We start from the raw sequence: 26,372 nt of genomic DNA on the forward strand, positions 1-26,372 counted from the left end.
ACCGATACAGAGTTTCACTACCGTTCAGCAAGTTACAACAGGTAGCAAGGAAACCGATGGTGCCGAAGTGGTGCCAGACAAATGATCGACGAGAAGGACATTGGGAGAATTCTAAGGACTGAACATTATGCGTGCGCCTTGTCGGACAAGGAACACATGATAGTCAAACCATTTGACTTGAGACCCTGTGCGTTTTGGCTGACAGCCCATGTGGGTGGCGTTTCCGTTGCCAGTTCTTTAAACTGCCTGCTAAACTAAAATTGGGTCCCTCTTGATTTTTTTTATTGCAGGTGGCAGGCCGCAACGACGCTGTGACGAGGATATCCGGTGCAAATATAGGAAAGGAAGCACACAATGACACCATCGAGAGTCACGTAACTCTTACCTTGAGTGCATCCTTATCAAACTGGGTGTCCTTCAGAATGGCAGACAATTCCATGGTACGTTTTCTGCTCATCTTCAAAATCGCATCATTGACTGCAAAGAATAGATGAAAATGGGAATTAGAAATGAAGTTGAAAACGCATTAAGGTAAAAGTGAGACGAGGCAGGAGTGTTTGAGTGCTAAGGAAAGTTGAGGAGTGGCTTACAGCGTAGTCCGTCCCCACGAAACCCAGGTCGGGCCTCAACCAATGGCTAGCAGGAGTCACAAGAAGCTTTCTGGCGGCTACCATCAATCTCGTCCAAGCTGCTGTCAGAGATAAGATGTAGTGAGTGAACAAACTCTTTTAAATTTACAATGGAAGGAGGTGTGACCAAGCAGCTACGGGATAGAGTAAAACAAATCGGTTCTGATCAGAAGATCCGATAGGGGGCGAGATGGACCAAATGGTTAGAGCGCGAATTCACTGATCGGAAGGTCCGTGGTTCGAAACCGACCTCTGCGTCTCGACTTCCCCTGTCTAGGCTTGGACAACCTGGCAGCTCTTGTGCTTCCTTTGGGTGGCATGGCAGTTAGGCACCGAAAGGGTGCTATACAGCTGAACGAGAAGATCCGATGCTCGACTTGTATAATGCCCACAGACATCACGGAGACATAGCAATGACCTGAAATCGATCAAGACTAGCAACCTAAAAGATGAAGGTTGATCGGTGCAATCCACATTTTTCCAAGGCATAAAAATGAAGATAAAAAGGAAGAATGAGAAACTTACAAAACGATTGTTGTTCATCAGACAGAACTGTGGACGGATCGATTTTGGTGCCGACCGAGCACAGCAGATCCGGTTGTGATCGGAGTTTCGCGATACCCCAACCCTGAAAACTTGGTGAAGAAACGAGAAACAAGGCGTTAGTTAAATGAAAATATGGGTAGGGGGTTTGAGGCTTCATTCACTCGTTGTACGACAGAGTACACCCTTGGTGATAAAGAAGTCGGACAGTTTGATCGGATGTACTAGAATTGCAGCCGTCAGTTTAGTTTTACTAGGACCTAGGTAAATGCAAATCTGAATATGACGTTGAGTAAAAAAAACTCGTTGCCCGATCCACAGAGCAGCCTAAACTTACTTTTGATGGGATCGCAAATTTGAAAAAAATTGGGAATGATTGTGACGCATAAAACAACTCAACTGACGGACTGGAAGTCCGTTCAGCCATCACCTCCGATCTTAGCAAGACTAACACACAAGTCCATAAACACTGGGCTGACGGAAAAGAATCCACAACTATTGACGCAATTGGCTTTCTGTTAAACAGTCTCTGAGAAAGGCTAATTCAGGATTTTCCTTTGAACTTACCGCCTAAAAAACCTATCAACGCCTGTCCGTAGAATCGGTGATAAAGAACTAAAACAACATAGCGCACTTCTCAGTGAAAGACACTCATCGTGGAAGGGAGTAAGCTAATTTGAGATCTTGTGGCACGTTGGAACAACCTAAATAAGCAACAGTGTAACCAACTAACTGACAAGAAGTGATTCCCTAAGGTAGTAACACGACAACGTTGAAAAATCTAAGCTTGGCTTCGGATTTACGGGATATCACCCTATTTTTTTCTTATCCCAGTGGAGGCACTTCGAATTCGAACCTTCTGATCCATCCTCAGTTGATATAAAGCGTTCAGCTGTAGCACACTTCCGGTGCCTAGCTGCCATGCCACCGGAAGGAAGCACGAGGGCTGGGATACTGCCAGGTTGCCCAAGCTTAGAGAAGGGAAGTCGAGAGGCGGAGGTCAGGTTCGAACCACGAACCTTCCGGTCAGTAAATTCGCGCTATAACCACTTGGGCCATCTCGCCCCCTCAGTTGATATAATCCGATCCCCATAAAAAAACTAAAGACAATCGTTCGGCCGTAAACCCTTTCGGTGTATATTTGTCATGCCACGCGAAGGAACCACGGGGGCTGGGATAATACCAGGTTGCCTAAGCCTAGACAGAGGAAATCCAGAGCCAGAGGTCGGGTTCGAACAACGGACCTTCCGGTCAGTAGACTCGCGCTCTAACCACTGAGTTATCTCGCTTACCGCAGGCAAATTATTGTCCTAAAAGATGTTAGACTCGGTAACGCTCATTGCCTGAGTCCACCGTAGGACCTTTGTTCGGATGGGATAATTGCTAGGCAACGAAAGGGTGTTACACCTAAACGATCATTCTGCTCGATTACTAAAGACCCAGGTCAACGTTCTCTTGATGGACCAAGTGATCAGGGCGCGAATTTACTGACCGGAAGGTTCGTGGTTCGAACCCAACCCCTCGACTTCCCCTGTCTAGGCTTGGGCAACCTAGCATTGTCCCAGCCCTCGTGCTTCTCTCTGGTGGCATGGCAGTTAGGCGCCGAAAAGGTGCTACAGCTAAACAAACTCCTCTCGATTGATAGGGGCCTCCCAGTCTTTCGTGTGTTATTCTGTTTATCCACGCCACCAACCCCACAGGCAATCCATGTAGGTCCGTAGGAGAAAAATTCAGCATATGGCACATGAAAGCGACTCATTTCCGACGCTTGTTTGTGTGCTGGAAAGGAATAAACTGTTCAATCTCTGTGATTATCATTTTACTGTATACGCAATGAAAGAATAAACTTACGGTGGACTGGCGAGAGCGGCCAGTACAAGAGCTGACTTGTGGTGAGTGGTTGGTGCGTAGAAGAACCAATGATCCAATTCACCCATCACGTTCAATTGAGCTGATGCTCCTTGTCTAAGGAATTCGGCAGCCAGTGCTGTATAGGGTTCGGGGGAGGTAAACATGGAACCGGTCTGATGTAATCGTTGACACACCACTAACCAAGTGGGAACCCAGTTGCTTGAGATGGAATCTATCCGGTTACTTGCCATGCGATCCACAAGGCATGTGGCTACAGATTTGACAGTGGAAGCTAGCGTTTCTTGACTTCGGTCGATGATGAGGGAGTCTAAGGAAGTGAGGAAGCGATGGTCCAGATTGACAGGGAAGTGTTGCGATAGCTCGTGACTCATACACCATTGTGGAAGTGATATTTGACGCTGACGCGATGGATTCAAGTGGGGGAAAAGTAGGAGCAGTTCGTTCGTTCTTGGAAATATCAGCAAACCAAGTTGACTGGCCCACAAACGGAGGGAGTGCGCGGCAAACAGTTCGTTTGATTTACCTAGAACAAAGAGTAAGATATCTGTGAATCGGAACACACAGCACAAAGGTGGAGTGAGTTGGATACCTAGGCAAAGAGCGCACTCCGATGAGAAGCCAACAAGCTTTTCGTCTGGCTAAGGAGACTAAACCGGCTGTCGAAGTGGGCGAACTATTCGACCACATCGAATGATTAAACGGTTTCGATTTTACAGGGGCTTAGTAAACCGTGTCCCTGCGGATTACGTATGGGTGTTCGAATCAAACCTCCAGGACGTCCATTATGATGCAAGTTCGAATTCAAATGTCATCAAACCACGTCACTTATAAAACACGACACAAGACCTTCGTTGATGCGAAGTGATACAGCGAGTGAAATAGCTAAGCAACTAAGCGACCGACCGGATTTTTTTACACAGTGTGGCGAACACTGGTGGCAAGAGGGGGGATCAATTGTGGATTAGATGAACTGAGGGAATAACCTGTGCTGTTCAACTGTAGCACCTTTTAGGTCCCTAGCTGCCATGCCACCCAAAGGGGCTGGGATACTGCCAGGTTGCCCAAGCCTAGACAAGGGAAGTCGAGAGGCGGAGGTCAGGTTCGAACCACGAACCTTCCAGTCAGTAAATTCGCGCTCTAACCACTTGGACCATCTCGCCCCCAACCTGTGTTCCGTGTGTAAAACTGGTATGACGAAGCAGTCGGCTGTGGAGAGGCAAATTCTGTTGAGTGACAAATCAACTGGTGTGTTGCATTTGTAATAGGACATCGACAGCATTTAGGTGACATTACCGCGCACGAAATTCTGGCCTGGCTTAAAGGGAGAGGATGCGCGGGGGTAACTAGGACTGATCGTGACCGACGCCCAATAACTAGACAGGATCACACGGTTAAAAAAGGGAATAGTGGAGTGAAACAGCAACTTACAAAGATCGTCTGTTGCATCGTGTAGACTTCGGAGCTTCTGAAGATGACCTGTTGGCAGGCGTTTCGAAAGCACCTATTGAAAAATAAGAACAGGCAACTTGGAGTCAATGACGTATGGGTCTGTCTAACACCTCATACAAACTGTCAGGCTCTCAAAGACCGATGGCAAACAAACTGACAGAATAGGGGCCTACACAAAATCCTGAACTGTCCTGCCAATATTTTTCGTAATAGCGCGATGCCCAAGACCCGGATTATCACTGTGCGCCATCGTACTTTCATTATCATCATAACAAGGGCCCGGGTTCGAGCTTCAAAAATAATCTTTTTTTGAAGCTCGAACCCGGGTCCTCGTAATGATGATCATTCGAGTTCGAGCTTCAAACGAACACTAGCTCCCGCCCCAATAATCTGTACACCCGTTGTCACCATTATGGAACACATGAATACAGAAGACTGAATATCTATCAGAGACGACAGGAAGGCTGTCCGCGGCAATTCGACAGAAACCATAACATGAAAGCGGCAAGTGGGAGCCATCCAAAACGTTCGGGCGATCACATGCGATCTCGTGCTGTAAAATCAATCCGGGTTTAGGAATGAATGAAAATTAAAATAGATAAAAGCTCGTTGCCTATCCGCGGTTAAGAAAGCTATTTGAAGACTGCATTTGTGGGAGACATCGATGAAACCCATGAATGTTCGTTCCGCGGGGAACGCTGTACCTGTAGGTTGGTGGAGTAATTTTTTCGAATTGGCGATGAGGAGCAACAGGTAAGATACACGAGGTTTGGTACATCGCCATACTGTTTGAGTTTGGTCAATCAAGGTAGAATTCTAACAGCCAGGCTAAGCGACTTCACCACTTCAAGCTCGGTTACTTGCCTCAGCAGCTTTCACTTCCAGCGGCATTCACTTTATCAGGAAACGATGTATATCAAGGCAGTTGAAAAACTCATTGACATGACATACCTTGGTTGGCCAATAATCGGTGGAGCCTCGATGGAAATCTGTCAAGTCCTTCAGTTTATCTGGGTACGTTGTTACTAGCAAATCCTCTAAGAGACAGGTTTTAGCCGCGAACGTTGAGAGTGAACCATTCGGATTGTTGATCACTAAAAAACAGCAGATAGAATAAGCGAGGTGGAAGACCAGGGTTCGGAAACATGTGAAAGTCGATGACACATAGATGTTGTCCCAGAACAAGGACATCATACTCACTACTCTGGAGAGTGGCAACGCCTCTGACATATCCCGAAACCAGAAACTAAGTAGGGGGCGAGATGGCTCAACTGGCTAGAGGGCGAATTTACTGACCAGAAGGTCTATGGTTCGAACCCGACCTCTGCCTCTCGACTTCCCTCGTCTAGTCTTGGGCAACCTGGCAGTATCCCAGCCCTCATGCTTCCTTCGGGTAGCATGACAGCTAGGCACCGGAAGGGTGTTACAGCTGAACGACGAGAAACTAAGTAATCAGCTAGCTGAGTCCTTCGGAATTACTACATAAGAGGGAACCCGCTTACACACAATAACTGGGTGAGCACATTCTGATTCGCCCTGGTAAATATCGGGTTATTCGCTCATCTGAAGCTTCCGGTTCGTCGATAATTCGACAACACCCAAGTGCACATTGGTACAGTAAACTCTCCGTCCCTAGGGTATTGTCATGGCCTATCTAACTAGTTCGCTTTTTCAGAGAAACGTTATGTTTGGCCAGAGAGAAAGTGTTGACTTTCGGCAGTAGTGAATCACTGTGCCAAAAACTAAAAATTTGCAGCAGGTTGAGAAAAGTGAATGCTCTAATTTGGAACTGCTCAAAAACCGGCCCAAAACTACACCAATCTTGGCATTAGAGATAAAGTCCCTTGAAATCCGTGATAACAACGGTGAGTTTCTCTGCTCCACGGAGAAAAAAATTTCGGAAACCCTTCGCAACCTCAATACATTAAAACCACTCGACTGCAAAAGAGATGCTTCTGGCGAATCGTCTCGTAATAGTTTAGCTGTAATGCCCTTCCAGCGCCTAGCTGCCATGCTACCCGAGAAAGGCACGAGGACTAGGATGCTGCCAGGTTGCCCAAGCCTAGACAGGGGAAGTCGAGATGCACAGGTCGGGTTCGAACCACGGACCTTCTGGTCAGTAAATTCGCGCTCTAACCAGTTGAGGCATCTCGCCCCCTACTTAGTTTCTAGTTTCGGGATATGTCAGAGGCGTTGCCACTCTCCAGAGTAGTGATTATGATGTCCTTGTTCTGGGACAACACCTATGTGTCATCGACTTTCACATGACGGAGAAAAAACTTTCGGAAATCCTTCGCAACCTCAATACATTAAAACCACTCGACTGCAAAAGAGATGCTTCTGGCGAATCGTCTCGTAATAGTTTAGCTGTAATGCCCTTCCAGCGCCTAGCTGCCATGCTACCCGAGAAAGGCACGAGGACTAGGATGCTGCCAGGTTGCCCAAGCCTAGACAGGGGAAGTCGAGATGCACAGGTCGGGTTCGAACCACGGACCTTCTGGTCAGTAAATTCGCGCTCTAACCAGTTGAGGCATCTCGCCCCCTACTTAGTTTCTAGTTTCGGGAGGCCCGATATGTGGAGAAGGTGCTGTTACAGGAAGGTGGGTGAAGGCGTCACACCGGTGGGTGCACGGACGCCAATCGGTGAAGTGGCTCGCCTGGTATGCGTCTCTCTGACGAGTGATAGTAACCATCATCTTCTTAAAAAGACCCGTATGTTTCTTCTCTACTCGCCATGGCGCTGCATTATTTGTCCAGTTCATAAAAAAGTCTCGGGGGAGTCACTAGTAGATAGATAATGTTCTACAATCACTCCAGCTGGAAATAAACAAAGGACGTGTTTCTCAATGATTTTAGCAGGCAACAGATGGGTTGTGTAGGAGGATTAACACGGAAATAAGCATGTCCTTTCTTTGGTTCGGTTCAACGGGTAATTCAATCGACCGATGGGCTAGCCTCATATTGAACGCGAAACTGTTCAAGAACAATTCTTTAGAGACCATCTTTACTTACCTTCGTAACAGCTAGGAAAGTTGGACCTTTTTCATTCACATAAAACCCGACAAAACTGGGACTTACTGGACTGGAGCAACCTCAGATTATTCGAAAAGTCATCATCTAACAACGTCCGCATGGATTCCCGGAGGAGTAGTACATCCAGAAAGTTACCAAGCTGTTTTGATGCTCGATTGAAATATTCGGCCAGGCCTTTAACGTCGGACCTAGAAAAAACGGAGAGGAACAAGAGGTCCAGTCAACCGTTGTCGAACAAGATTCGGTCCGAAGTAGGATGGCAATGCGGTGGTCGAGTGCATACTTCCATCAATCGTCTACATTCTTCAGCCAGCACAACTGAGATCAAGCGAACATGAGGAAACCTTCAAAATACAACGAAAACCTCTCAGAAAAATTGTGCAATGCCCAAAACCTGCGACCGACTTGCTCATCACCCTTTAGCTGAAGGAAATGTCAAAATTTCGCAAATAATCGTGTACTTCATTGTGACCATCACTAAAAAACTGTTTTATCTAGTCTTGTAAAGTTATCATCATCAACGACAGCATGACATCAGTGTTCAACACCGATGCTTCACTGGCGTACAACCATGACTTATTTGAAAGCCTTATTGTGAGGAAAAGAATAAAGGTGGACCGGGAAGGGACTTAGTGCTAGCTTAACACAATCATTCCGAGGTGCCTACACCTCCAGACATTCACTCAGGCAATCTGGATAGAAACTGACAACAAGAACGCCACTGACATCGGTTGGCAGCCATATCTTGTAGTGTCTCCAACCAGGCACAGTGAGGATCACGCGGTCCCCATCCTGGAAGGCGAGTAGCACCGACAGCACCCAAGCGTTTCGTGATCTCCTTCATACTCCTCTGCCAGGTCATGGGTTGGCCACCTCTCTGTTTACGCCACTCCGAATTGGGCATGGAAAACAGTACTCTCTTCGGCAAACGATGGTTCGGCATGCGTAAAACATGTCCCAACCAACGCAGCTTCTGGTGCTGGACACATTCTTCAATGGAAGTACCCGTTACACAACCGAAAACACGCTTTCTAACTGCCTCGTTACGGATTCGCTGACACCAACCCACACGAGCTATGGTTCTGAGACAACGATTGTCGAACACCTGAAGACGTCTCAGGTCCGCTGCTCGAATAGGCCAAGTCTCACAGCCATACAACAAAACAGCCCGTACTGTAGCTTGATACACACGTCCCTTCAGACTCAGGGATAAACCATTCTGACGCCATAGGTGTCTCAAATTAGCAAACGCAGCCCGAGCCTTGCAGATTCGTGCATTCACCTCATCTGTCACACTACAATCTGTCTCATAAAGTACAACTAAGTATTCAGAGTATGCAAAAAATTCGCCGTTCACATCGGTTTAGAAACGAAACGTGTTTTAAAAAGGCAGATGTGCAGTCTCACAATCTCACCAGCTTGAACCTAAATCTGATTCCCCAAGCAGTTTTTACTCAAGAAGGTTTCAGCAAAAAAGATCGTTCAGCTGCAGTACTCTTCCGGTGCTCAGCTGCCATCCCTCTAGAAGGAAGCACGAGGGCTGGGATACTGCCAGGTCGCCTAAGGCTAGACAGGAGAAGTCGAGAGGCAGAGGTCGGGTTCGAACCACGGACCTTCCCGTTTGAGCAAACTGTCGAAATGAAGGATTATAGAGTTCCATCACACGAGAATAGGCTGAACAAACAATCGGCATGTTTATACACTGAGCACGGTAACACTACAATAAAGCCTGTGTCCATAAACGAGGCACAGATGGACAGTTCCTTACGTTGAACTGCGGGCTATTTTCACCTGAAGAGGCTAGCATCTTTGGACGGAAACTAGCAAACAGGAAAGACGCACATAAACGAGCAGTTCTCATCAACAGTATAAGCGGAAAGAAACTCACGTTTTGCGATATATCGTCGCTACTTGTGAGATGGCGCGCCCGGCATTCGGTAGGAGCTGATTGTTCCACGAGGCCCAAAACAAGCGTTCAACATCTTTAGGCGCTATGGGGTACGACACGGTGTTCGGAGGCTCAACTTTGGACGACAAGTCTTGCATCAACTGGTAGGCAACCGCAACCGCATCAGGAAATGAAGTGTTTGATGACGCTTCCGGTCCACCGGATGATTTCCTGTCGTCAGTCCAACTTTTCGCCTGTGTGATGGCACTTAAAACGGCTGTAAAGGGAAGAATAAACATAGGAACGTTTAGCTTACAGCCCGATGGAGGGTGGCGGCTTTAGTTAGCCCATGGTATGGCTGATCACTACAGAAATGCACCGAAACGATATCGGAGAGCAAGAACATTCATCAAGCGGCATTCGGTCGGTATCTTCGACAGCAGCACTGACGTTATACAGTCCGTTTTTGTAAGTGAAAACTGAGCCAAACTACGACGTCTCGTTGAACGAAACCACTGTCTCACTAAAACGGCAATGCATCCTCACTATATTATGGTTTAAGCCCGGCAGCGCCCCCCAGCGATGCACCGACCAAATCTTCACCTTCCGACAGATTCTGGAAAAGCGACACTGATTCCAGCAACCAACAATGGGTGTTCTCTTCAACTTGAAAGCTGCTTTGACCCGACTCAAAGCTGTCACCTTATCGTGGTGGTCAGGCTTTTGTGCTGCAATAATTCTGTGGGTTATATTGGCCGGAACTCAGTCCCTAGAGGTTCATCCATGCCAGGAAGGCCAACACGGACTAGCCCGACGAAGAACAGCGTGTCCCCGAACTGCCAGTAATCGCATTACGTGCCGGTCGGGACGTAAACTCGTACTGTTCTCTGTGACAGGACTGTGAAGGCGGTAAGCTATCTCACTCCCACCAGGTGACCAGCGTGATCATATTTATGAAAGCAGCGATACCCCGAAAACCGCACAATCCGATCACCCAACGGTTGACCGTGACCAGCGGCGCATTATTCAATACGGCCGAAATACTTTCAAAAACCAAAGAGTTCGGTGCTGCTCAACAGTCACCTGCTGTGCGCAGACGCAATAGGTGACAGTAATGTACTGCCTGCGTCCTCGGGTCGGGCCAACCCCCTGCAATCGAGCAGGTTAGACTATTAAATCATTGGCTCCGGGAAGCGTCCCCCAAGAAAAACCAACAACCGCTGTCTCGTGATTCCAGGCTTTTGAGTCAGAGGCTAGGGATAGGGTCCCCGAACAAAACCCTACACCATCCCACTGGGTCAAACTTTTGAGTCAAAGGATCAAGGTAGGGAACCTTAATGAAACCCTCTTCTTCCACCTGGGCAACCGGGAAGTATCGTCTGCCCTTGCAGCAGCTTTCTCCCATACTCCCTCCCCATCCATCGAACAATGCGGTGCGATCAACTCATCTGGCACTATCCTAGCCACCATTCCGTGTCTAAACCCTCACTTTGAAAAACAAACCAAAATAATCACTTACTAACCCCAAGACATCTGATCCAGCCTATAATGTCCGTACTCTACGTCAAATTGGGAAAGGGGGATCCCTTGCTGAAAACTTGCATTCACCCGAGTTCATCACATCCAGTGGTGCACGACAAGGCTGCCACCTCTTGCCTTTCATCTTCAAGTTTTTTTATTGATGTGTTGCTTGAAATTTCTCTTCATACCTCGGAAACCTCGAGAGTCGGAATGTCCCTGGAACGTTCCACCTCACAGGCACAGAGTATGCGAACGATATTGCTGCCTTTGGTTCGGATCCTTCAAAAATTCAAACTGCTTTAAATAGCCTAAACAACTCTGCGCTTCAAGACTGGGTTGGATCAAACCCAAACCTCAAGCTTGTGGGCGAGCCATTGGTAGATAAATTTACCTGGGCAGTTGTATAAGTTCCGGTGGACTGGCTGGAGATGAGATTACTTCTCGAATCGGGAAGTTAAGGGTAGATTTCGCCAACCTCCGACACCTATGGCGCCAATGTGACGTCAGTTTATCTGTCAAGGGCAGAGTGTACACTGCGTTATAGACCAGAAACGTGGCCTCTACGCACGGGAGATATACGAAAGATGTTGGTGTTTCAACATCGAGGAGTTGGTCGGGTCTGGATGAAACATCCAATTTGTAATGCTGAGGTACGCCAAATTATCTCAGGAAGAAGGAACTCTCCCGCAATAGATGAATTACTCACACTTCATAGGTTACGGTGTTTAGGACATGTAGACCAAATGCCAGAAGACCATCTGTCTCGCAGAGCTCTTTTCGCCCAGCCCTGCACTGAATGGAAGTGACCGAGAGGTGGGCAGTGTATGACCTGATAACGAAGCACGAAAGCATTAGCCACTAAACTTAGTCGAGTCGGTAACTGCTGCCCCTTTCCCCTACGGGGACCACAGGACTCAATTCACCAATGGCTGATGACACTAGCAGAAATGACCCAATCGCTCAGTCAGTGGCGCTCGTTCATCAAAGCTACCCAACCCCTGAGCTAACTGAACATGCCATCACCTCCAACGTTTGGTTGTTTATGCCGCACTCTCCCACTTTCCGGTGATCGAAAGTGTAGCAGCTAGCTATGGTACACAGTTTACAGCTGATGAACTGAAATGAATTAATGAATACAAGCATAAACGTTGGTTGTGATCGAAAATAGTAGAACGTCTAACAGCGAACACATGCTATGCACAACAGTGAACTCACACTCAACGTCCCCTGCCATGAGCAAGTTGCGCACGCGTTTCCGCATGGACCTGTGGACAAAGTGGTAAGAATAAAACAAGATTAATTCGCGTTTCAAATCTACAGGGGGCTACGACAAATTTGTCCAAAAAGCTAGCTTGTTAACGAACCACCAGACATCTGACAATGATAACATAACACCAGCCGAATCGTAACAGGACTAAGTCTGGATTGCCCAAAAGCATATTAAAAAACAAGCGAGATTGTCTACCCACGTGTTCTCTGTAGATTATATTAGGAGCGAGCCCCACCATCATCATCATCATCAAAGACAGCACCATCAGTGTTGTCACTGATGCCTCACTGCCGTAAAACATTTCACCCCCAGTCGAGGCGGCATCGTCGGTGCACTATGAGTGGAAGTGAGTGTGGCCAACAGAGAATGTTGCCGTCGGCTGCTCACAGAAGTGGCCTCTGTCCAACAGCATTGTAGTGCAAACAGGTGGTTGCCTGTGGTACGTGCATGCAATTTTCAAAGAATCAAATGACAGATAGACAGGTAGACCAGCAGCACAAAATGCGGTAATCGGATGATCAAACGGTGCAGTTGTTGGCCGACTGAGTGGATGCTATTTGCTTAGCAACTCTAGTGCATTGGTTCACCCACCAAAAACTAGTGTCACTTGGATTCGGCAGCTGCCGTGTTCATCAAGGATGAGTCTCTATGTCAAGGGTCATAGGGCGTCGAGCGTCACTACTGATACCACCTATTCGGGAAAAACAAAACACCCTAGGTAGCATGGACTGACTTGGGAGTATGTTACGGGTGACGCCCCCCAAACCAATTTGGCTTTCATTAGACGTGTGTTTACAAAGGTACGATAGGCAGAGGGATTTAAAAAAAAACTTCCTATCTTGTCTTGAAAATATGAGTTCAAAGTGCAGATCCAAACTGGTGAATAAATTCAACCGAGCATATCGTCCTACCAAACGGTTCTTCAATCGTGAATGCCCTCGCAGCCAATAAAAGGTGCTGACTGCAAGCTGGGAACCACTGCCCTATCAAGACAACTGAAGATAGCCAGGGAAGACCGACAACGGCCAATTACTAAGAAAGATAATCCAGTAACCCAAGCAACAAGCTATTGGAGAGATGCCAAGCTGATCAAACAAATGGTCATTTGAAGAGACACTTCAGTTTGTTTGTTTTCCTTAGAGATTTGACAAGCGGCTCCAAGTTGTGAAATTTTCAGTGGCACAGTAGCAAACGAAAATTGCGTATAAAATCATTATCATAGAGAGTAATATACCAAAAATGGAAACTGGATCACAAGTACCAAAGAACCACGGAGGAATAAGGCTCTGAACAAAGGTGGTAAAGAGGAGGGGAGAAATGAGGACCTAATGTCTCCAAAGAAAACATCCGGGAGTGAGGTATCAAACACCTTCCGAAACTATTGAAGCTATGGAACTCTAACGAGCACCGCGTAATAAATAGGAACAAAAGTTACATAGCAAAACACACACAAGAGTTGTCAGCAACCTTATGAGTAGTGTATTACGTCTGTAAAACTTACATAGGTTTTAGAGTCTCTTCCACAGGGCGTGCATCCGACACCGGCAGAAATTTCAGCTGGTCTATTTTATCCTGTAACAGCGAGACAAAAAAATAGATAAGGTATACCAACATTACTTTGTTATCATATCATTTGAACTTGTGAGTAAAACAGCTGTTCAAGGTATCAGCGTATTGTGTACTGTGTCACGTTCATCGGACCAGCTGATCTGCCTAAGCGTGTGTACGATGCAATGGTATTAGTATTAGGATCAGATGGCCCAATGGATCTCGTTGTACTGTCTTGGGTACACATTACCACTTCAAATTAGTTTTCCACCTTCAGCAGAAGCTCTAGGAATTCGTATCATCCGACCTCAGCCTCTCGACTTCCCCTATCTAGGCTTGGGCAACCTGGCAGTATCCCAGCCCTCGTGCTTCCTCCGGGTGGCATGGCAGCTAGGATTTGTGGATTACCCCAGCACTGATGAGTTGGTTGGTATAAATTAAAAGGATTGTGGACAATGTTAGCAGACTTCGTCATGCACTGATCTCACAGCGGACAAGATTACCTGGCGATACGCATGAATTATGGTCAGAAGAGTATGAATCCTAAACAGAAGACCACTAACATCGCGAATGAGGGCACCTTGACTTGTTTAAAGTTGAATGACTTGTTGTGATTGTGACAACCAGCCGGAACTTCACGACACTTCTAAACTCTGTTTTCTGCGAGATGCCTCAGCGGTTAGAGCGCCAATTTGCTGACCGGAAGGTCCGTGGTTCGAACCCGACCTCTGCATCTCCACTTCCCCGTCTAGGCTTGGGCAACTTGGCAGTATCCTAGCTCTCGTGCTTCTTTCAGTTAGGCACCAAAAGGGTGCTACAGTTAAACGATTTTTCAACCCCCGAAATCAAGTCAGATCAAATCTTCCAGCCGTGTCATCCTTTCAATATTAGCTGTTATGCCAACGGAAGGAAGCACACGGACTGAGATACGGCCAGGTTGCCCAAGCCTAGACAGGAACAGTTGAGATGTCGAGGGTTGGGTTCAAACCTTCCCGTTCGTACGCTGGCACCTTAACCACTGAGCTATCTCAAGGCCGTGGGATATACATGAAGGCAATCGTTCAGCTGTAACACCCTTCCAGTGCCTAGCTGCCATGCCACACGAAGGAAACACGAGAGCTGGGATAGTGCCAGGTTGCCCTAGCCAAGACAGGGGAAGTCGAGAAACACGGTCGGGTTCGAACCACGGACCTTCCGGTCAGTAAATTCGTGCTCTAACCACCGGAGCCATCTCGCCCCATGAAGGCAATCAATCACGCTGCAAGATATTCTGCAGTCCCAGTGGCTAAATCACAAGCTACGGGAATAGTAATGAAAGTGAACAAAGTATCCATCGAAATGTGTGCATACAAAAATTCCCAATACTACAATTTCCGCACTGGTTGCGAGGCAATATCAGTATTATTATCACTGTCAGTGCAGTGACACAGCACAGTTCAGTCATGGCAATAAGCCAACTGAGTTTGCTGCTTTACAGCTACAGATTTAATGTATAAAATCAATTTTTATTGTCACTCTTGTGTTAAAATAAGTGAAATTGTGCCAATTCGTTCGTTCGTTCAGCTGCAGCAACCTTTCGATGCCTAACTGCCATGCCACCAGAAGGAAGCACGAGGGCTGGGATACTGTCAGGTTGCCCAAGCTTAGACAGGGGATGTCGAGAGGCAGAGGTCGGGTCCGAACCAAGCACCTTCCCGTCAGTTGAAGACACCAATCGAGGCGAATCGCCTAATGGAAGTTATGATTGGGAAACGACTACGGTTCAGTTATACAAAATTAAATAATAGCCACTCACCAGGGTAAATTCACAGTTATTGAAACTGTAGAAGATCCAGTGGTCCCGGTGGAATTTTATATCCTAAACGGGAAGGTGTATAAGAATGCAGTCAGAATACTTCCGGAATGAATGAACATGAACGCGACGAAAGTTGACCGCAATTCATTAAAACTATAAGCGCCTAATGGAAAACTGATTTTGCAGAATGATGAATTGTGGAGGGGTAAAACGACCGATCATTGATGCGGAACAAAGTAGACATGGTGACTGAGAAAAAAAAAGACAAAAACAGAATGACCCAGATCGAGTTTTTAAACCATTACCATCAAAATACACGAATCGATCAGTCTCTGCAGAGCCATGTGATCTTGTGCTGTAGGTCGTTGGTGATTGCCCTTGGAGCTGGCTTCATATCGTTGCAAAAAATGCTGGAATAGCTGACACACTAAACCTTTCAGACACTTCGGGCTGACCATCTTGCCAATGAGCTCCAAAGACTTCACCATTTGTTGGACTGCAATATCAGAAGATGTCTCGGGCATATCCTCGAGAGGGGAAACCTAGGGGAAGATGAAAGAATACAATCAACGCGCCGGCAGAGAGTAGGCACACATAATTCTAGCTGTAAGGTAGAGTGGATGAGCCTAGAAAAAAAACGTGTCGGACGTGGTGCTCTGGTTGGGAGGGTGTTCAGTAACACCTCTAAAGAGTAAAAAACGCGACCCACTGGCATATTACTACGCTGTACTGTAACAGATGAAGTCATTACGCGGATGAGGGGGCGATCGGCGTTCGTTCACTTACACCATTCATTGCGTGAGAAACTAATTTCCCCAAAGCCAGAAGGCAGTGTACAGAAGGCAACAGAAGGAGCGGCCTAAAATTAAGGTTGCGCGATTCTAACCCTTTGGCGTCTTCAAGCTTTTCACTATCGACATCCCCACAGTGCAGGAATAACTAGTTGGCCGAAGCGAGTTCGCAACGAAGTGGTGCGTCAGTGGATAGTGAGTGAGGACTAGGGGGCTAGGGCATGTACCCCGCTGGTAAGGAAACACTTTCAGACAGTTTTACCCACGCTGAAAACCCCTATGTGGACATGGTCGAGCATGACCGGAAGGTGAAAAAATTCCCTAGCGGTATGATGTGAACTTTGACGTGTCCAGGAGTTCCCTTGCTCACAGAAAGGTTAATCTCCTAAAGGGGAAAAAAGGAAACAAGCGGATTTTGTTCGCACGTCGGATCCCCTTTGCACTGAACTATTGTCTACCGGAAACAGGATACAGGGCACAAGTATTATGATCTAAATGATTGACCTTCACTCTATTCCAGGTTCCGGCTGTGTAACTCTGGTGATGCCGAGGCCGCTGCAGGTAGACATGCCGACGTGGGCATTGCATTGAATAATCGGGCGAAAGCGCCTCTTCTTGATTAGATACGCATTGATAGTCGCTTCTGTGCGGTTTGTTTGGCAACGTCTGTGATACAATCGCAAAAAAGTGGAGCCCATCCCACACTTTCCATTGGGTCAATCATTCCACCTATTGGGGGCAAACCCCATGGTGCATAGCAGTTCAAAGGTGATTGAATAACCGACCGCTGTCTGGATACCAGAAAGGAGCATCCTCATTGTAGATTCAAAGCCGATGAACACTGCTACCGCGATTAGCATGTCGGTATCGAGTTGATTTGATCCCGAAGTTCATCCATCGGAAATCACGTGTGCCCAAACGCAATGAGGCTACTTCAACTTGTGTATGAAGTCCCGGTCCGTTAACCGCGTCGTTACCCTCTCTCTTATGGGAACTAAAAAATCCGTTTTTCTATTGTGGATAATTTAGTACCAACGGCGAAGCACGGTCCCTTGCAAGTTTTCGTCTTGTTAAAATTACTGACTCAACGAGTAGATAATCAATGACCCAGAAATCACACTTGGGACCGAGGAAAACAGATTGCTTAGCGGGCAATCACACAGTAAATGATTGTGCAGCTTTCCAGAAACATCCCTGAAAGCAAACCCAGCAAATTTGCAAAACTGTGCGACCAGGGATTAATGCTTAAACCTGTCAAGAACGTACTCTCTGCAAGGCAAGGGATGGTCGGACCAGAGTAAACAAACAATCAAATAACACCTTGACTGAACTGCTGATTCAGTTCGTACCATTTGTAAACAAAGTTGGTAGATGCGCGGTGACAGAAACCATTCGAAACCGAATGGGTAACTGAGGAAAAGCGCACCGAAAACATGTCAAGTGACGAAATACATAGAGATGGGTTTTCTGTGAAGTAGAAAACAAGTAGTCCACTGTTTTCTACATGGTGATCTGGGAATTTCCGTCAGTCATTGATACTTTGTCTGGGGATAACAGCAACGGTTGTTGGCCATTACAAAATCAGTAGCAAGGCGAAATAAAACGACCAAAATCTTTTTGACCGCATCGAAGGAATTCTACTTTCCACGCACAAGATGAGGAAATCCTATCTGTTCTTCAGGTAACGGAGGAAAGTGCGGTAGAAAAATCCGGTAGGTATGGAGCGGGGGAAATCATAATGTTAAAAAAAATGAACTCACCAGCTGACGAACTGCGAACGTGGACAGTGAAACGGCCTGATCATCCAGTGAATAGCCCTGTTGCACGAACTGGTCCACCAACTTTTCCGCTGCCTCGAAGTCCACCGAAGAGCTGGAGGTCGAATTGCGGTTCGTAGTCAGAGAGTGAATGAAGCAGCCGAACGCGGCCACAGGACGTAATTCAGGACGCTAGCAATGTGAATAGAATGAGGGAAATAAACCGTTGGGAAAGAAATGTGCGGTGCCTGTGGACTTGACTCGATATAACTTGCATACTGACATGAAAATACGTAGTTCAGGTAGAGTGCCATAGAGAATGGAGAGTTGTGCCTCCAGTGAGTCCTAATGATAAATAAATCAATGAATAATCGCCCAGTTGTAACTCCCTTTCGGTGCCTAGCTGCCATACCGCAGGAATGAAGCACGAGGATTAGAATACTGCCAAGTTACAGGGTGGTCGGGAAGCGGAAGTTGGGTTCGAACTACAGATCTTCGGGACAGTAAAGTCGCGCTCGAATCACTGAGCCATCTCGTCCCCTCACAATGAGTACTATAAACATTTTTCTCTGTCACACAGTCCTTCCAGTAAGACTTCCATAAACATGTTCAAATATGTATCATACTGGTTAAGTAACCGTTCTTGGTTAGTTTTCAACTGCATTTTACTATCGAATCGGTGTGAGACTCCAGTATGAAGTGGTGCCTCCAGATGGAGAGGGAAAACTGAAGGCACATTCCCCAAATATACTGAACAAAATGCAATCTAAGTTTTTCCCACTATATATAGTCTCTTAATAGTTTTTTTTTCAGATCTGGAGACAATTACTGAAACCACCTGGCATCAGTTTTGCCACAAAAAGTAATATTCATACGTTATGTCCTATCGGTGCGAAATACTAATGGAGCTATCCTCGGTCAGCAGTGATTTGAGCCCTGATTACGGAGTGAATTTTGAACAGCAAGCACATCCGCGAGGAGGATCTGTAACAGTCTCTCTTGCGTAGTTGAGGTTCTCTTATGATCTGTTCCCTCTGCTATATCTCTCTTTTGATCGATAGTCGTCTTTGTTCACAGTCAGATAGTGACGAATGAAGTGCTATTTAATGATTGTCCGCAGACCAGCCGTTCCTAATAACCGAATATCACACCATTTGGACGGATGTGTCACGTGCAGGACACGGACCGGATGAAGGCATGTCTGATTGGTCAGAATGCCAGCCAACCCGAATCGAGCATCTTTGACTCGACGCTTCTCGCCCCCTCACGGAGATTCTAGCACGATCCTGTGGAACATTCTGTGATTACCCTATAAATACAGTTGTAGTAATTTTCCTTTGTCTCCATAAAGGGCTGTGAAGAGCAATAGTGGGCGGAGCTGGAAGCCAAGGGACCGATACGGAGATGCATGGTCGTCCACAAGTACCAACAATGATGCATTTGAACGATCTATAGGAGCTAATGCTTAGAACACACGTACTGAAGGGACATCATTCACGTAACCAGTTACCATCGGCTCGTTCGAGATTACTGAATGCGAGCTGTGAGCGTGGAACAAATCAGATTTAGCGTAGTGGCAAAAGTGTCATATTTATTCATGCATAGGATTGATGCGGCCGTTGGTTTAACACTACCTGTCTGGCGTTTCACCCGTCATGATCATCGTTAACAGCAGAAGCTGTGGAAAAAACACGTAGTTGCCGTACAATGGTTGGAGTTGCTACAGTTCCATTCACCAATGATTTGGGGAGGTATGGTAGATGGCTACACAGTGGAGACGGTAGCTGATATAGCTGGCGCGTAGATGCAAGGTTATCAGTCAACTTTTCATTGGGGAGATTAGAAGGGGAGCTATGCATTGAAGGCAACAGGCGAAACCGAGGACATGACCGGGTAACGCCTGACAACGTCTCTAACCGCTGATGCGTCCCGTCTGATGGTTCCCGTCCAACGAGATGGCAATGACCAGCGCAGTCGAATTCGCTGTTGTTGCCAAGTCACCATTTGACCTCTCCAGACTTGTTTCCGCCGTTAAGGTGGTTGTGCGAAAAAAACTCTTTCAAGGAAGTCGGTCGACTGGCATACGGAGCAAGTGACCAATTCGGCCAGTCGAGTCTTCTAATTGGTGGTTGTGAAAAACTCTTTCAAGGAAGTCGGTCGACTGGCATACGGAGCAAGTGACCAATTCGGCCAGTCGAGTCTTCTAATTCAGACAGACCGGGTTGCGGTGTGCTAGGAGACACAATCAATTATACTTCAAATAATGCAAGGCAAAAGAATACAAGTGAGAGGAATGCACGGTGCACACTTACCTCAATGCGATCAACGATGTCAGTGGGAGCGACACCGAGATTAAGAAGCTGTGGAACGATGTAGCCAGACAGTATACCGCTACCGACATGCGGCATTTTGTTCAGAAGGCCAAAAGCACCTGAAAAAGTGAAGGTATGCGTTTGCCGAGTATACACTACATTAGGTAAGTCCTAGAACCTCAATCTAAATAATGGAATATCGCAACACTTCGCTCGTTGCGGCTTAGACCAATTCCAGTTACCTAGCTATTTGAACGTGAAGCTATCCCCGGCCATTTTCACGCAAAGAAACGAATGAACACGATCATTTGCTTGTAATAACGATGAAAAGTGCCAAACGACACGGTGAACTGAGAGAAAGTCGGCCCAAAAGTGTATCCAGGATCAATGTATTGATAGAATTCCCCTTCAAAGAAGACCAGTCATTTCGAACAACCGGACGTCTGGTAAAAAGATAATTGAATGTTGCGGAAGTCATGAATTTAAACCTGATTCAAAGGTTACTAGGGCTCTTTTCCAGATAAGCACCGCCACTAATACGAAAAGTGGATGTGCGAAAAGTTGAGCCCCGCCAATTTTTGCCAGCTTCAATTTAACGTATGCACACAACTTGGACCTATTTTGGATGAAATCAATTCTTTGTCCGCATCTAGGCTTATTGTGTGCAAGGAGACGGCAATACGTTATCTGAAAAGCCACGGAGTGATCCATCAGCAACGTTTATGCAACAATGGGGCGAGGTGGCCGAAGTGGTCAGAGAGCGATTTTACTGTCCTGAAGGTTGATGATTCGAAGCCGACCCCTGCGTAGGCTCTAGCAACCCGGCAGTATCCGGCAGTATCCCAGCCCACGCTCAATCTTCGGGTGGCATGGCAGTTAGGCACCGAAAGGGTGCTACAGCTGAACGGTTGTTTATGCAACAATGGCCACCAAATGACACTTTCAACTGCTTCTGATAGGTGGAGGTGTAATGCTCGACAGTGTCTGAAAGGGAGCTTGACCGGAGGGGTGTAGGATGGAGTTTAGGACACTAATTCTATTCATTTAATGCCGGTCCAAAAATTTGATGAAAGCCAAATTCTTCTCAAAAGAATTATCTATTAGCCACACAACCGCTGTCGACTAGAAGAACTTTCTTCGCGAAGTTTGCGCCTGCGGACTCCAACAGTTATCGGCGGCCCAGGTCGACACACCGAGATTGATGAAACGCTAATATCTCGCGGTGAAAACCACACACGGCGAGTCCTTCCCCAGCAGTGGAGTTTCGGGGGGATCTGCCGGGAAACTAAAGAGTTGTTCATGTATGCAGTGCCGGATCGAACTGCGGTCACTTTGATAGACACAATCCAGGCCTGCATCGCTCCCGGCTCAATCATCATCTGCGATATGTGGGCGTCATACCAATGAATTGAAACGATGATTGACATGAATCATACTCATGAAACGGCTAGTGATACCGAAAACTTTGTGGATCCAATGACTGGAGCTCACACACAAACCATCGAATCTCTTTGACACGTCTACAAGATGTAGAATAAACGCCAATGCGGTACACACTGATCTTTAGTAGACAGCTACTTGTGCGAGATCGTTTGGAGGCAACGGTACCGAAAAACGGACCTTTTCACCCTCTTCAATAAAAACTAAAAGTACAAATTTCATATCCTCTTTCTTCTAATCTTTTTTGGGTGGCGTGAGTTAATTTTTTGGCGAGGCTTATCTGGAAAAGATCTCGCAGGTGCTTCGGACTAATACTCACCTTCTACATCCTTTTTCAACAACGCATTTCGCAAGTCCTCATAGAGCGGGGATGGTGTACTTGGCCGGCGACGTAAGTCTGTCAAGGTGGAATGACGAAAAGTAAATAATAATAAATGGATTTGACCAATGGACCGATTGACGGAAAAACGGCATCTATTGCCTACACGAGGTTCATGTGTGGGTCAAAACATTAGGTATGATAGATTAGCATAAAGTGATCAAACCACCGGACGCCTGCTCATCGTAAGAAGCCATAGGTGTTCTGTGCGCTGCTGTGCGCAAGTTCCAGGCTCCGATGTAAGCCCGAGGGAACAAGATCGGCGGGCAAATGTGTAGAGGCCGAAACATCAGATAACTGAATATAGTGAAAGCGAAAAATATGTTGATGAATGCTGCAGTGCTGTTTACGAATGGGCGCATCGGAAGCTAGGATATACAAACCATTCAGCGGTGAGGATGTGCAATTTAGGGATCAAAACGGTCAGATACATACAGCTGCCATGCGGCCAGTTTAGATCACGTTACTTGCTGCTAGGGTGTCTAAATCTGGACAGAGGTAAACTGAACCTATGAATTTTCAAGATCTGCTAAAACACGCATGAAACATTGGTTGTCGATCAGGTGGCTGTTGATCTGTTCGCCGAGCTTGGCAATCAACTTGCAGGCCTTTGTCACTAAACGTTTGTAAATGAATTGCCAAGCTCGGCGAACAGATTAACAGCCACCTGAATATCACTCAACAAATGCACTAGAACTACCATTATTTCGACCCACACGGAACCTTAGCGAAGTGTGTGAGAGCTTGGGGTGAAGCTCAGTAATGGCGGACCTACATAATAAACTGATTATTTTCAAACTATTCATGAGTAGGCAAATGAATGAATTGTAACGTCGCGCGTGAAGGTCTGTGATCGATCGGACAGGGAATCACGGCTCCACAGACCAAAAGACCATGCCCACAAAAGGACGGTATTATCCACTCATGTTGTCTACTTAGGTGGGCATCTGAGGGCGAGATGGACCAAGTGGTTAGAGCGCGAATTCACTGACCGGAAGGTCCGTGGTTCGAACCCGACCTCTGCCAACTCGACTTCCCTGTCTAGGCTTGGGCAGCTTAGCAGTATCCCAGCCCTCGTGCCTCATTCGTGTGGCATGGCAGCTAGACACCGAAAGGGTGCTACAGCTGGACTATTTATTTTTTAGGTGGACATCTTGGAAGCGTTAATGACATGGTCTAGGCCCTGTCCTATCTATCCAACAGCCCAAACTAAGCTTCTAAGAAGGCAAGAGAACTGAAAACCTCCGAGCTGCCGGGCCTAACAACTCGAAGGTCGAAGTTATTAGGGTCAGAAGCCAGAGCTTATAAACCAGTTAAATCTCTTCATACCAACCACCATTGATTTCAAACGATACTGCACTATTCGCTGAAGCGACGGCTTCTGCGTCGGGTCTCCTTCTCTCATCATTCAACCGTTGATCGTACCATCCGGCGTAATTAGTATAGTTGGTATCAAGGTCATTCTTGGTTAGTTCGTCCGTTTAATTGACGAAATACGCGCACTTGAAATCGACACCGGTGTTAATGAGATACTCAGGTACATGTTTCATTCGGGACATTCATCAAATGTGTCCCACAAGAGCCATCTCACATTTAAATTGGCAGTATAATTTGTTAACAGAACACACTACTCACAAGGTCGGAGTTTTCAGCAAACTCATGAATAGTATTTTCACGAATTGCTATTCGTGGGAGAGATGTGAGAATATTTCCGGTTTATCATTGTTCTGGCATAACAATCTTCGTTCGGCATGATTCTAGCAGATTACAAATGGTGAACTGTGTCCGGAGGCCAGTTGTCCCTAATAACCGAACATCACATCAGTTGGACGGATGCGTCACGTGCAGGACACGGATCAAACGGAGGCATGCCCTGATTGGTCAGAATGTCAGCCAATCCGAGTCGAGCATCTTTGACGCGACGCTTCCCGCAGCTCCAGCACGATCTTGTGGAACACTCTGTGACTACCCTATAAATACAGTTGTAATAATTTTCCTTTGCCTCCATAAAGGGCTGTGTAGAGCGACCGTGCCTTTTGATATACCATAGTGGGTGGAGCAGGAAGCCAAGGGACCGACACAGTTTCACGACCGTCCATCAAGACACTTGAAACTGATATCTCTATCAGGCCCAAGGTGATGGCAACAAGTATAAGACCTGCTATCAACAGTAGTCATCAGCCTTGAACCATAAGAACATAGGATTTTAGTCACTCCAGCTATCAAATCACCATTTTTATGTTTCGAAAGGCCATCTAGTTCCCTAGACCACTGCGATTTTGAAAAATATTGGGAATTTCGGCCCTTGAAGTTCAGTTCCGGCTCCCGAAGTAGCAGACACTGTCATCCGTGAGTTTCGGTACGTGTTATGCAGGTTTATAGCGGGTTGAATAAGCAAAATGTAGAACTAAAATGAGCTGTTGTAGATTACCCAAAGGATGGGTATGGTGCGAGGCAGCTACATCCACAGGACAACTGCAAACGCCCTTATGCATAGCGGCGATTCCTTAGTCATCTCACTACACTGGGTCGAACTAACCCTTATTGGATATAACACAGAAAACAAAGCATAGCTGCAGAAGTCATCGGCACAGAACGAACGAACTAGTCATTTCAGAAGACTTTCCTGGGGTCGAAAAATGAGAGTTGGCATCGTGTAAAGCGTAACAGGCAACGGGGTCATCATCATCATCAACGACAGCATGACATCAGTGCTCAACACCAATGCTTCACTGCCGTACAGCCATGACTTATTTGAAAGCCTTATTGTAAAGAAAAGAATAAAGGTGGATGGGGGAGGGACTTAGTGCTAGCTTAACACAATCATTCCGAGGTGCCTACACCTCCAGAAATTCACTCAGGCAATCTGGACAGAAACTGACAACAAGAACGCCACTGACATCGGGTGCCAGCCATATCTTGTAGTGTCTCCAACCAGGCACAGTGAGGATCACACGGTCCCCATCCTGGAAGGCGAGTAGAACCCCGAGGTGCCTCCGGGGTAAGGTATTCCGTGAAGTTGAGTCCATAGACAGCCACACTTTAGCCCAACAAATCGCAAGAATAGTCCAGCAGATGCTAGAGCTGCATGAAAAAACACCCCGAAGGTCATGTGAGTGTACCATTTGCCTATTTTCTCTCGTCCAGAGAAGGTCTATTTCAAAATGCTACCCTAAGGGCTGAAGGTTATTCTTCACCCGCACTCTGTATGTTTTGGGAAGCGGCCGGAACATCCCACAGGCCGAAATGACGGAAAAGCACGAGGGTACATTTGTATGCGAGTGTCGTGAAGCGTGCGGAAACATTCACTGATGTAGGTGAGACGTGGATTAACTGCGTTTTCTTTTGTTTTTCTGAAGGAACCACCCCAAGGGGCCGATTAGAAATGACCTATACCACTGAAATATGCCAGGGTCCTTCTAAAAACGGGATCACCTGAGCATTGATTTTTTAGAACTGTTTTAAGAGTGATTCGCCGTCGTGATTTCTATTCATCAAGACATTTCTACGATATACAAGAGACAACACTGAACCGACAAAACCTAGCAGTTTGGTAGAGTCGTACGATTCATCGTTGCCTTTGGCTAGAGGCCTGAGCTTTGGCATGGAGGAAAGCAATTTTTTTACAACGTGAAATGGTGAATGTACAGAGTGAGAGAAGCACAGTCCCGACCCGGTTTTTTTTGGGCACAACAGACAAAACCGCCAGGAGCGGTAGGCTGAAAAGTAAGCACAAACCAAAGCTCTTTCAACAAGCAAATAGATAGGTAAAAACGCACCGCCCCTGACTTGTCGCTGCAGCATGCTCAAACGAGACCCAGTAACATCCGCCAGCTCCCAAAACTTTACGACGTCTTCTGGATTCTGAAATAAACCGTAAAAAAGAATTATATAGGAATCGCAACGAAGTGCTCCATATAAACCGTTAGATGAATGAAACATGAAGCAGAAAATCTCGGAAATCCCACATGACCAGTGATCAGACTCTAGGGACGTTCTTCAGTTATGTGATGAGAAACGGGGCAACGTCAACTGCGTTTCAATAAACTTCCGTCTGGGCTTGGGTAACCTGGCAGTATCCCATTCCTCGTGCTTCCGCCGGATGGTATGGCAGCTAGGCACCGAAAGTGTCACAACTTTTTATC

General features: G+C 46.7%; 2 protein-coding genes across 2 annotated transcripts in view; both read right to left on the reverse strand.

Annotated features, from left to right (window-relative positions):
• Positions 1-15,479, reverse strand: part of T265_13269 (hypothetical protein) — a gene marked incomplete at both ends in the record, with an annotated part of 16,704 nt that extends 1,225 nt beyond the window's left edge. The window contains 8 exons of the mRNA XM_009168018.1: positions 386-477; positions 850-972; positions 2,029-2,191; positions 5,816-5,922; positions 6,428-6,650; positions 6,802-7,035; positions 14,801-14,893; positions 15,327-15,479. Of these exons, the coding sequence (XP_009166282.1) occupies positions 386-477; positions 850-972; positions 2,029-2,191; positions 5,816-5,922; positions 6,428-6,650; positions 6,802-7,035; positions 14,801-14,893; positions 15,327-15,479 (1,188 nt within the window). The remainder of the gene's footprint in view (positions 1-385; positions 478-849; positions 973-2,028; positions 2,192-5,815; positions 5,923-6,427; positions 6,651-6,801; positions 7,036-14,800; positions 14,894-15,326) is intronic.
• Positions 1-26,372, reverse strand: part of T265_03486 (hypothetical protein) — a gene marked incomplete at both ends in the record, with an annotated part of 73,066 nt that overhangs the window by 28,192 nt on the left and 18,502 nt on the right. The window contains 15 exons of the mRNA XM_009167986.1: positions 386-477; positions 1,155-1,264; positions 3,024-3,567; positions 4,473-4,545; positions 5,445-5,587; positions 7,572-7,714; positions 9,415-9,691; positions 12,151-12,200; positions 13,707-13,777; positions 15,549-15,611; positions 15,854-16,090; positions 18,100-18,288; positions 20,409-20,527; positions 22,168-22,245; positions 26,007-26,091. Of these exons, the coding sequence (XP_009166250.1) occupies positions 386-477; positions 1,155-1,264; positions 3,024-3,567; positions 4,473-4,545; positions 5,445-5,587; positions 7,572-7,714; positions 9,415-9,691; positions 12,151-12,200; positions 13,707-13,777; positions 15,549-15,611; positions 15,854-16,090; positions 18,100-18,288; positions 20,409-20,527; positions 22,168-22,245; positions 26,007-26,091 (2,274 nt within the window). The remainder of the gene's footprint in view (positions 1-385; positions 478-1,154; positions 1,265-3,023; positions 3,568-4,472; positions 4,546-5,444; positions 5,588-7,571; positions 7,715-9,414; positions 9,692-12,150; positions 12,201-13,706; positions 13,778-15,548; positions 15,612-15,853; positions 16,091-18,099; positions 18,289-20,408; positions 20,528-22,167; positions 22,246-26,006; positions 26,092-26,372) is intronic.

The sequence above is a fragment of the Opisthorchis viverrini genome, assembly GCF_000715545.1.
Source record: "Opisthorchis viverrini unplaced genomic scaffold opera_v5_50, whole genome shotgun sequence".
NCBI classification, from domain to species: Eukaryota; Metazoa; Platyhelminthes; class Trematoda; order Opisthorchiida; family Opisthorchiidae; genus Opisthorchis; species Opisthorchis viverrini.